The sequence below is a fragment of the Muntiacus reevesi genome, chromosome 4 (assembly GCF_963930625.1).
Source record: "Muntiacus reevesi chromosome 4, mMunRee1.1, whole genome shotgun sequence".
NCBI classification, from domain to species: domain Eukaryota; kingdom Metazoa; phylum Chordata; class Mammalia; order Artiodactyla; family Cervidae; genus Muntiacus; species Muntiacus reevesi.
The window spans coordinates 64,400,577-64,413,621 of record NC_089252.1 but is presented as its reverse complement, the minus strand read 5'-3'; the positions used below and the strand labels follow the sequence as shown (position 1 = coordinate 64,413,621).

Sequence of the window (13,045 nt, the reverse complement as noted above, 5' to 3'; positions counted from 1 at the left end):
AGCTATATCTACTTTCTTCCTCTGGGTTTCCCTATGGCCAGAAGTTTTAAATCAAGACATAATTTTCCAGACTTCTCTGGGTGGTCCAGTAGTTAAGATTGCATGTTCCCAATGTAGGGGGTACTTGGTTTGATCCCTGGTTGGGGAACTAATATCCTGCATGCCTCACAGTGTGACCAAAAAAACTTTTTTTTTTTAAATAAAAAAAGAGAATGAAATAAAAATAAAAACAAACAATTTCACAATTACTGGATCACCATCCTTAATTTGAATTCTCCGAAATCAGAGCCTGGAACAAGATAGTTTAATTGAGAGCTGATGCCAGGAAGTAGAAACATAATAGAAGAGGAAGAGAAAGTCTGGCAAGAAAGAAAAACCAATAAAAGTTTCCCCGGTGAGCTTGTTATCACCATGAGAAACCCCTAGAATCTGCTGATTCTCACATTCTTTTGATGGACAGATATCTAAGGGAGTGATAACTATCTAAGAATAGCAAAATACCTACATCAGGCTGAGTAAGATTTTCTAGATTTTGTCCTGATTTACGGAAGTAGAGAGATTTGGTGGCTCCTTGACATGGGATGCTTCTTTCACAGCTATGATCACAGGGGAGGAGTGTTGTAGTTTGGTGCATAAAACCCATTCCAACCACTTTTAATCTCCTGAAGATGGTCCCCTGTATTTCTCTATCTGGTCTCTCATTATCCAGATTTCAAAATGCAATTATCTCTGTCTCCTTTCTTCTCTCTCTTATTAGTTACCAACTCCCCAAATACCTTTGTAGTATCAGGTTTGGTGCCATAGAAAGGTTGAGAGATGACTGGCCAAGAACATAGAATTCACAGCCCTTAAGTCTCAATTAAGCTTGTTCTATGAAATTCACTAATAACGTTCCAGCAGTGTTTCACCATGAAACAACTGTGTGTTTGGTAGACAGAAATAATCTAGAAGGCATCACAACATTAAAGATGAGGAGCTCAGCAGAAAGTCGTTTCTTAAATATTGCAAAAATCTTTTTATTGATGAGAAATCTAAGCCAACATCCAGTTGGGGGTTGTGGTACTTGCAAAGTATATTATGCAGATGATGTTTTAGTTTCACAAAGAGGAATAGTTCAAAGTTAGTCAACACTACTCATGAGTAGAAACATAGAGATATATTTTTACTAAATTGCACATCATATTTTTTCTATTTGCTGCCTTTTATTCAATTATAGCTGCATTTGTGACTTATCAGACTGGCACCACTGAGAAAACACTGCTTAGTGTTTTCCTGATAAAACATTTTCCCTGATAAAAATGTGTGTGTCTATGGCTCACATATTCAGATTTGAAATCTAAATTTAATTTTAGTACATTTTTGATATTTTACTCTGGAGGAAGTTTCAAATTTACATAAATAACATTAACTTTTTCATTTTATTAAAAAAACTATCAGATCATAAATTTTTGCCTTGGACACTCCCTAAAATCCTACAGGTTTCTATTTGCATAAACATAAAATAGTAAAATTATCTGTCAAAGGATTAAGAAGGCATAGTAGGAAAATAAGATTCCTCTGTCATGTAAATATTTGTCCAAATTTCTGCTCATCAGAAGATCTGCTAAAATAGAAAGATCCCAAAATAGGGTGCACTCTCTCTCAATCCTTCCCTAATTCTTGGACTTCAGTTGGGATCAAAACTACTTAACAAAGAGAAATAAAATCATACTAAAAGAGGGTTGGTTATTCCACTGTTTTCTGGAAAGACTGTTCTACTGACCAGTACATGTGCTTATGGGCAAAAGTCTAATTTGAAAGCAAAATGCGATTTTCCCTCCTCAAACCAGCCTGAAAACACATGTCATTATATATGAAAGCCTTTTCTAGGCAGTGCCACCCTCTGCTCCCCAGCCTCTTTGAACGTCAGCCTTCTATTTCACACCCTACAGATCCCTGAAGTGCCTGGGAACTTACCCTTTGCTTTTGCCCCGGGTTAGAATTTGGAATGCTGAGTTCCAAAGAATAGTAAGGAGAGATAAGAAAGACTTCCTCAATGATCAATGCAAAGAAATAGAGGAAAACAATAGAATAGGAAAGACTAGAAATGTCTTCAAGAAAATTAGAGATACAAAGAGAACTTTTCATGCAAAGGTGGGCTCAATAAAGGACAGAAATAGTATGGACCTAACAGAAGCAGAAAATATTAAGAAGAGGTGACAAGAATACATAGAAGAACTATACAAAAAAGATCTTCATGATCCAGATAATTATGATGGAGTGATCACTCACTTTTTTTTTTTTTTTTTTCTTTGCTGGGAAAGATTGAGGGCAGGAGGAGAAGAGGACAATAGAGGATGAGATGGTTGGATGGCATCACCGACTCAATGAACATGGGTTTGGGTGGACTCCGGGAGTTGGTGATGGACAGGGAGGCCTGGCGTGCTGCGGTTCATGGAGTTGCAAAGAGTCAGACATGACTGAGCGACTGAACTGAACTGATCACTCACTTAGAACCAGACATCCTGGAACGTGAAGTCAAGTGGGCCTTAGGAAGCATCACTATGAACAAAGGTACTGGAGATGATGGAATTCCAGGTGAGCTATTTCAAATCTGAAAAGATGATGCTGTGAAAGTGAAAACTCAGAGTGGCCACAGGACTGGAAAAGGTCAGTTTTCATGCCAATCCGAAAGAAAGGCAATGCCAAAGAATGTTCAAACTACCACACAATTGCACTCATCTCACATGCTAGCAAAGTAATGCTCAAAATTCTCCAAGTCAGGCTTCAACAGTACATGAACTGTGAATTTCCAGATGTACAAGCTGGATTTAGAAAATGCAGAAGGACCAGAGATCAAATTGTCAACATCTGCTGGATCATCAAAAAAAGCAAAACAGTTCCAGAGAACATCTACTTGTGCTTTATGGACTATGCCAAAGCCTTTGACTGTGTGGATAGCAAAAAATTGTGGAAAATTCTTCAAGAGATGGGAAAACCAGACCACCTTACCTGCCTCCTGAGAAATCTGTATGCAGGTCAAGAATCAACAGCTATCAAGAATCAACAGCTAAAACTGGACATGGAACAACAGACTGGTTCCAAATTGGGAAAGGAGTACGTCAAGGCTGTATATTGTCACCCTGCTTATTTAACTTATATGCAGAGTACATCATGAGAAACTCTGGGGTGGATGAAGCACAAGCTGGAATCAAGATTGCTGGGAGAAATATCAATAACCTCAGATATGCAGATGACACCGCCCTTATGGTAGAAAGCGAAGAACTAAAGAGTCTCTTGATGGAAGTGAAAGAGGAGAGTGAAGAAGTTGGTTTAAAACTCAACATTCAGAAAACAAAGATCATGTCATCTGGCCCCATCACTTCATGGCAAATAGATGGGGAAACAATGGAAACAGTGTCAGACTTTATTATTTTGGGTTCCAAAATCACTGCAGATGGTGACTGCAGTCATGAAATTAAAAGACACTTGCTCCTTGGAAGAAATTATGACCAACCTAGACAGCATATTAAAAAGCAGAGACATTACTTTGCCAACAAAAGTCCATCTAGTCAAAGTTGCGGTTTTTCCAGCAGTCATATATGGATGTGAGAGTTGGACTATAAAAGAAGCTGAGCACCAAAGAATTGATGCTTTTGAACTGTGGTGTTGAAGAAGACTCTTGAGAGTCCCTTGGAAAGCAAGGAAATCTAACCAGTTCATCCTAAAGGAAATCAGTCCTGAATATTGGAAGGACTGATGCTGAAGCTGAATCTCTGATACTTTGTCCACCTGATATGAACAATTGACTCATTGGAAAAGACCTTGTTGCTGGGAAAGATTGAAGGAAGGAGGAGAAGGGGATGACAGAGGATGAGATGGTTGGATGGCATCACCGACTCAATGGACATGAGTTTGAGTAAACTCTGGGAACTGGTGATGGATAGGGAGGCCTGTCATGGTGCAGTCCATGGGGTTGCAAAGAGTCAGACATGACTGAGTGACTGAACTGAACTGAACTGTGACTGTAGATAAATTGATGAGCAATTTGTTTTGGGACAAAGAAATGCCTGAGGTTAGGCGAGCAAACAACAAATGATGCTTTACTTTGTCCGCAAAACATTAAGATCGATATGTAGGACATGTGACGTTTATGGAACACTGTTCTCTTTTTCCTCTAGAGGAGGGAGAAAATACTGGATGATCCCTTTCTTAAGAGCAGTAAAATGATTGTTGCTTTTTGATACAGCTTTTGCTGCTCCTTCCCACCAACTGGTAGTATTAATTTCCTCTACTTCAAATGCCAGAATTCAAATAATTAGAATTTTTTGCATGCATATCTAGCTTCATTGTTTCAACTAGCCAAAACTTGGGGACAACGCTATAATTCATAGTGAACAGAGCTAGTTCTGGGAGGCTGTGATCGGCATTAGAGATCCATGATATATTCATTAAAATTTGGTCTCTCGTGAACAATTAGGAAGAACTCAGAAAGAGAAAGCCTGATCAATGTCAAAGTTTTGGGCTGAAGTAGCTTTTCTTCTTGTTCTTCTACTGAAAGGACAGAGGATTGAATTTGGAAACTAGATTATCATCTCAGGAAGTCAGTGAACTTTGGAGCTAAAGAGGAATCTTTGTCAAGAGACACAGAATGAAAATGTACATTTCCCCAAGTTATCCCTAAATGGAGAAGGAAGTGATATAAATATGGTACTGACTTCTCTCTTCTTACTTAGAGTGAGAGAAGGAGGACTCAGTCTTTTCATCAGCCATCTTAGGGTCTGAAGATCCCAGATCATTTTTTTTGCATCCTCATGAGTCCCTCATTCACACAACCTTAAAGCATTGCACTGAAACCATCCATGTACTATTCTAAAACCCCACAAATTTCTGAAGTCAAGATGCCAAATCTTTAAAGTGATTGCTGAGGCTTTTACAACTTAAAAACAAAAACAAAAATCTATTTTAATTGCAAGTCAGTTATATCAATTATAGGTTATTTTGTTTAATTTTTTAATTTTTTCAGAGAGAGGGAAGCATTTTCTCTTTGACAAATTATTTTCTGATTCCCAGCATGTTGTCAGGCTTTCCCTACCCCGCTGAGAATGTGTGGGGCTCTGTGTTCCCCGGCAGACTGGAAGGTACCAGCCTTCTCCATCTACCAGCAGCAGAACAACGCACAGGTCCTTTGGAAAGCGGCATTTCAGCTCAGTGCGTATTTCAGGGCTGCTCTTGAGATGAATTAGAGTTCTTGTCCACGGACCGGAAGGATGGAATCCACAAACATGCAGACACTCATGGTAGCAAGCGAATAGGATTTATTAAAGAGGAAGAAAGTGCAAAGCTCGCAGCATAGACACTGAGGGGTAAAGAGTCCCCAGTAGGTGATTTTAATTACCAAGGACAGTCTCTCTAAAGATACAATGTATTAAAAGTGAAGAAAATCATCACTTCTGAACAATCAAAGGAATCACTTCTAATCAGATATCAGGGCTTATTGTGACATCTGCTCACACACCTCAAGACAGAATAGAAAATTGGATTAAGATATGAATTTCTGAAAATAAGACCTCAACCATTTACAACAAATAAGCAACAAGGACCAAGAAAGGCAAACACCATGCACATAAATTTAATTATCCTTGTCATAACAGAGTTAATGAGCCTAGCCAAGTCATTTTACTGCAGTGCATTCCAAAATACCCACTTCCTGCATTATGTCACTTTATTCCATATCAAACATAAATATCAAAGGTTATCTATCCTTGGGTTGCTTCCATGTCCTGGCTATTGTAAATAGTGTTGCAATGCACATTTGGGTGCCTGTGTCCTTTTGAATTATGGCTTTTTCTGGATACAACCTAAATGTCCATCAAAAGATGAATGGATAAAGATATGTATATGGATATAGATAAAGATAAGAGATAAATGGATACAGATAAAGATATAGATAAATGGATAAAGAATGGATAAAGATATATGTCTATATACATATAAAGATATATATAATGGATAGACCTGGAAATGATCATACTAAATGAATTAAGGCAGACAAAGAAAGAAAAATATCATATGATATCACTTATATGCAGAATCGAAGAAAAAAAGATACAAGTGAACTTATTTACAAAACATAAACAGATTCACAGACACAGAAAACAAACTTGGGTTACCAAAGGGGAAGCAGGGGGAGGATAATTTAGGAGTTTTGGATTAACACATACATACTATATGTAATATCTATGTATTTATATCTGTATGTAAAATAGACCTCTGTATATAAAGGTATATCTGTATATAAAATAACCAACAAGGACATACTATTGCACAGGGAACTATATTCAATATTTTATAATTTATAAGGGAAAAGAATCTACATATATATAAAGAGAAATGAATCTATATATATAATCTATATAAAGAATCTATAATCTATATCATATATATATATGAATATAGATATGTAAAGAAATATACATAACTGAATCACTTTGCTGTATATCTGAAACTAACAAACATTGTAAATCTATACATCAATAAAAAAATTGCATGTCTTCTGTTAGCATTTGCAACCTTTATTAAAATCTATTTGACTTCCAAGTAAGGATAAATAAGTTAATTCAAGTATTGTGATAATTGATACTGTATATTTAATTTTATCATGTTCAAGGCAAATCTCAGAAGCATAAAGTTGTATCTCTCAAGACTTTTTTTAATTGAGCATAATTATTTTGTTTTTCATGGTCCCATGAGATAAAACTAAGTAAGAAACTCATAACTGAGTTCTTGCTATTCACAATGTTTCCATTGGGTGTAGCTATGATATTAGAGAGGTTAATACCACAGCCTGCTTATTCAAGGAAGGATGCTCAGATATGTGGGGGATTTGTAAACTCCGGGAGTTTGTGATGGACAGGGAGGCCTGGTGTGCTGCGATTCATGGGGTTGCAAAGAGTCGGACATGACTGAGCGACTGAACTGAACTGTCTTTAGTATTAAACTACATGAGTCAGCTGTATGTTCCATGGGTTAACATAAAACAATTTTAAATCAACCACATCAAGATGGATTTCACTGCCTTTTTCCAAAAAGGAAGAATCGTACAAAACTGAGACCTGTATTAAAACTTCACTCAACAATAATTCCACCTAGTTTACTCATTCTTGAATTTTTCTAATAGAATCATGTAATTCACATCTAGATTGAATGCCTTCTGTACGTAGACACCTGTAGGATAAAATGAGAAGAATAAGCAGAAAACACTTTAATAATGCAACTCCTTTACTCAGCGATGGGTCTGAGCAGAGTGCCTTTAAATGTCTTTTATCTTAAAGGGAAAAAGAAAAAGTATTTCTCCTAAAATGCAAGGGCAGCTGACTTGCTGAGATGAAAACTGCTAACTCTTTTCCTAACAACACCATATGTCTCCAATTGGATCATAATGCAGCTAGTTCTCAGGAGAATGTCACACATGGAAACTAACCAAATTGAAGCACAGCTTCACTGCTGACTCATGATTAACCAGGGGTCGTACTTTGGGATTTTTCAGAGCATCCAAATGCCAATCCAAATGGCCTTTCTTCTTTCCCAAAATTCTCCCAAAACTTAGCGTGTCATAAAATGAACCTGATCCTACCAGAAAACTATGTCTTTTTTTTTGTTCAGACTTCGTTTTCTATATAACTCAATATATTTTAAAGAACCAAAATGCTCAACCCGTAAATGCTTTAGCTATGGGTTTTAAATAGTAGATACTTAATGTAGCAAACATTACAAAGATGCAACATAAAATTATCAAAAGAAAAAGACTGAAGAAGTCACATTTTCCCCCTGAGAATCACTGAAAATAAAAAACTAACAAACAAACATGTATGAGCCAGATATTTCCTTATCCGTTATTCTCGCTTAGAACTTCACTCAACATTTAATATTTTTATGCATGAGTAAGATGTATTTTTTTCTTCCAGTTTTATTGAGATATGAGTAAGATATTTTAACCTACTTAATACACAATACTATTCATATATTTTTCTTAAAAATTAATATCATGTCAAGGCAGTCCTTGTACCACATTCTGATACATACGATATATTCTTTTGCATTGACTGTAATTCTTAATAGCATAAAGTTATATCATCTTATGTGTCAAATATTGAGAATTTTGCCTTCAAAAATATGAAATGCCCTGAAGTAGTCTAAACTGGTGCTTCCTAGATTATCTCTGATTAATGGGTGTACTAAAAAAATTTAATGTGCATTTGATATTTTTGTACAACATGAAGTTATGTGCTAAGATTTCATGATATTGTCATATTGCTATAAAAGTTTTTAAATGTTCTTTCTGCCTTTCTGCATTCTTCTTGTCATGGGCTGGTAAGAACTGTTTGGGAACTGGTCTCAATCTATGGATTCCACTGCTATTATTATTATTATTTTTACAATATGTCATTCACTGTTCAGATATTTTACAAAGTAGAAATCAGGATACCAATATTAATGATATATATCACAAACTTTCTTCACAGCAAGTGCATTTTAAACTATTCTTTGCATTTTTCCTTCTAATTCACTTTAAGGAATTAGTAGCAGAGACTCAAAAAGACAGGCCAAAGATGAATCACCAAGAAGCTTTTGGTAGTTTTGAGAAAGATGAGTTGCACAGTATTAAAAAGAATACATACTTATAAAGGCAGTAATTTTCCTCCCAATGGAGGAAACTATGGGCCTTACCATGTACTCATTCTGATAGCAGCAATGAGTCTAGATATTATTTAATGATTACTTTATGGCATTTCTTACCTGGGATTCCTGGTGGTGTTTTCAGATATTTTCCATTAAAATGTTGAATTACCACTTCACATTTTTCAGTAGACTCCATTCTGGGAAAAGAAATAAACAGGGCATTACATACTTTCATGAAGTTGTACATATCTAGGAAAAATAAAAAGAGAAGGAAATTAAGAAAACCCTAGACAAGCTTCATTTGCCATGACCATCATAGCAGATAGACCACCACAAACCCGTTGCCGCCAAGAGCAAGGCTTACTCTACTGAAGGCTGACTGTGTGGACGGCTCTGTGTGGAGTCCTCACTCAGACGTAATCCCGAGAGATCATCTTATTTAGTCCGTACAACATCTTATTTAATCCATACAACAATTTAATCCGTACACTCAAAGGGCTCAATTAACACCTTTTGAATGTCTGAGTTAGCAAATGTTGGAGGCAGTTCTTGCTGTTGCCTTTCACACCAACCAGGCTTAGCAAGATGAATGGCCTTGGCAGCATGTGGTTGAGGTGGGCTTGTAGCGGAGGCCTGGGTGACACCCACCTGCACTGCAACTACTAAGCTATACCTTGAGGGTCTCCACAAAAGAAGGCGAGGGATGTGCCGGCTTTAAACCACTGGCAGGCTAAGGGAGAGACTCACACAGTAGCGTTGTCATCACGATGCCATTTCATGCTTGCATCATGACACCTTTATTCAAAATCCATGAGGGGACACATACAGAAGGGAGCTATTTCCAGTACCAAATGTCTTAGGAAAATAAACATACACAAACCTCAGGTCTTGAATTTTCTTTCTTTTGAATTTTACATAACCTCCTATTTCTTCATACTAGGTATATCAATAGTGCAGGTTTCTTTGGTCGAATTTTGGCATCTCACATAAAAGCTAGTGAACAATATTTGGGACCATACCATCACGCTGGCAACATTAGCAGTTGGGTCTCATTTGAGGCTGGCCCACCTTCAAGCCTCAAGGGCATACTTTCCTTTGCTTGCTGAATAAAACTGAGCTGTAACCAAGCTGTAACACTGGTCCGCTATTTCAAAACTTTGCTGCAGTGAGACAGAAGCAAGGAAATTACACAGTTCCCTGACATGTCTGGTGCCGTGTCGTGGATTTCACCTGGCTGGAACAACCTCAGCTTGGCCCCAGCAAGGTGGAGACCAAGCACAGCAAAAGCCCAACTTGGCGAAAGTTCACATGAGAGAAGCTGAACGCAAAGGAATCCCAGCACGGTGGAAGAGACAAGAAGCCTAACATGATGGGAACTGGGACAACAAAAACAAACCTGGCAGAAAGCTCAGGCAGCTCAGTCTCAAACTCCGGAAGACCTCCAGTTAAGGTCAGCAAGCTACAACTTGCTGTGTATCAACAAGGATGCACAAAACTATACCAAACCATGGAAAATATCACTCACCCTTAGATGGAACTGCTATAAGGACTCTGAGGCTTGAGACTAGCAAGAGGGGGAGGCCCAATGCCCCTCGCTGTTCCAGCTCAGCAGAAAGTAGCCAGAGAGACCTCGACTCCCCTATTCCCAAAGAACTGGGCCTCCCATCTCTTGAGCGGGGAATGTTAGGTAGTTAGAACAGGAAGAAGGAGTCCAAAATGGTAGTGGCTAAAGGACAAGGAAGGACTTCCCTGTAGCTCAGACTGTGAAGAATCTGCCTGCAATGCAGGAGAACTGGGTTTGATCCCTGGGTCAGGAAGATCCTCTGAAGAAGGGAAGAGCAACCCACTCCAGTATTCTTGCCTGGAGAATCCCCATGGACAGAGGAGCCTGGTGGGCTCAGAGTCAGACATGGCTGAGCAACTAACACTACATCACACTGTCAACATTAGCAGTCTCGCCATCTCCTAAGTAGAATAGTAACAGCAACATTCCTAAATTTTAACTATATCTGGCCTTTATTATTTGGTAAAATTGGGTGGGAAAGGTAAAAATTAAAGGGTCAATTCTAATTAAAAGAAATTAATGCCCATGAATGGCACATCAGCGGAAAAACAGACTTAAGAAATAGCATGCATACATAGAAGAGTATGTATGAAATGTGCAAAATTTGTCCAAAAGGCAAAGTGTATAATTTTGGATTTTCTGCTGGATTTTATCAATAATATGAGATTTCTTGGAATGAAGCTCTTTGACACAACTTGTTAAACTTCTCTGCATCCAAATATTATGTGTGTTTTCATGATCATATCACATGCAGAGTAAACAAGAAAAGGAAAAAAATATATAAACAACTGCCAAATGAGTTATACATTTATTATAGTTACAGGAATTCCAATGTGAGAGGAATTGCAAATGCCAGGAAAACTCTGAGAAATGTGCACAGGAGGCCAGAAAGGCCACTGGGGAAATAACTAGGGCAGGGGCCCAGGGTGGGCAGGTGGAAGGTCATGTCCCTGTAGATGGGGCAGAGTGAGCAGAGCACTGGGGCTGGATGGAGTTTCACTGGGGAAACTCCTGGAGATAAGCTGAGAGGTGAGGCAGGGGCACTTGAGTTATCAAGTTAAGGACTTTTTTTTTTGGAAGTTAGTTGATTTATAATGTTGTGTTAGTTTCAGGTGTAGAGCAAAGTGATTCAGTTATAGTAAAAAAAACTAAGATCATGGATCCCAGTCCCATCACTTCATGGCAAACAGAAGGGGAAAAGTTAAAAAAAAAAAGTAACACAATGAAGCTATGAGCCATGCCATGTAGAGTCACCCTGAAGGAGATGAAACCAGTCAATCCTAAAGGAAATCAACTACGAACATTCATCAGAAGGACTGATGCTGAAACTCCAATGCTTTGGACACTTGATGCAAAGAGCCAACTCATTGGAAAAGACCCTCATGCTGGGAAAGATTGAGGGCAGGAGGAGAAGGGGGTGACAGAGGATGAGATGGTTGGATGGCATCACCGACTCAATGGACATGAGTTTGAACAAACTCCAGGAGATAGGGAAGGACAGGGAAGCCTGGTATGCTGCAGTCCATGGGGTTGTAAAGAGTCAGACACAACTTAGCAACTGAACAACAAAATACATATTTATATATGTATATGCATACATATATATACACATATATATACATATACATACATATGTGTGTACATACATACACATATATACATATATATATATATATATATATACACATGCATATATATACATATGGCTTCTCTGATAGCTCAGTTGGTAAAGAATCTGCCTGCAATGCAAGAGACCCTGGTTTGATTCCTAGGTCGGGAAGATCCGCTGGAGAAGTGATAGGCTACCCACTCTAGTATTATTGGGCTTCCTTTGTGGCTCAGCTGGTAAAGAATCCTAAAGAATTCACCTGCAATGCAGGAGACCTGTGTTTGATCCCTGGCAGTATGTACACACACACACACACACACACACACATAATCTTTTTCAGATTCTTTTTTATAGGTTATTAGAAAGTATCACATATATTTATTGTGCTATGCAGTAGGACCTTGTTGTTTATTTATTTTATATATAATAGTGTGTCTTTATTAACTCCTAATTTATCCCTCTATGCATTTCCCCCTGTAACCATAAGTTTGTTTTCTATGTCTGTGACTCTACCTATTTGACAATATAAGTTTATTTGTATCATTTTTTTTTTAAATTTTTTTTTTGTATCATTTTTTTAAGATTCAAGTTCTATGTGATATTGCATTTGTCTTTCTCTATCTGGCTTACTGTAATTAGTATGATCATTTCTAGATTCATCCATGTTGCTGCCAATGGCATTATTTCATTCTTTTTTTATGCTGAGTAATATTCCATTGTATATATGTACCACATCTTCCTTATCCCTTCCTCTGTCAATGGACATTTAGGTGGCATATGTGTCTTGGCTATTGTAAATAGTGCTGCAATAAACACTGGGGTGCATGTATCTTTTTGAATTATGGTTTTCTCTGGATATATGCCCAGGAGTGGTACTGCTGGATCATACAGAACCTCTATTTGAAGATGTTTTCAAAAGCACATTCCATCTGGGGTGCTCTAATTATTTTATGATTCAAATTTAAAAAAGAATATTTTCAAAGGTACATACATTCCTAGGAAACATAGAGAAGATGCACATTTTTCTGCACTGATACAGATGGTGAACCAGAGCAGGACTGACGTGAAGGGCATGAGACCTTTGCATTACTGGAGCCCTGAGCCTGAAAAACCTCACTCGATTTAAAGCTCTGCTGTCACTGTCAATACATTTTAAACAAGGGGGTCTTCTATTTTTAATTTTCACAGGGACCCACAAATTACATAGCTGG

General features: G+C 37.8%; 1 protein-coding gene across 6 annotated transcripts in view; it reads right to left on the bottom strand.

The window, feature by feature from the left end:
* RBMS3 (RNA binding motif single stranded interacting protein 3) overlaps positions 1 to 13,045 on the bottom strand; it is a 773,699-nt gene that overhangs the window by 258,219 nt on the left and 502,435 nt on the right. For all 6 annotated transcript variants that reach the window (XM_065932912.1, XM_065932913.1, XM_065932916.1 and 3 more), the window contains exon 6: positions 8,779 to 8,858. In XM_065932912.1, the coding sequence (XP_065788984.1) occupies positions 8,779 to 8,858 (80 nt within the window). The remainder of the gene's footprint in view (positions 1 to 8,778; positions 8,859 to 13,045) is intronic.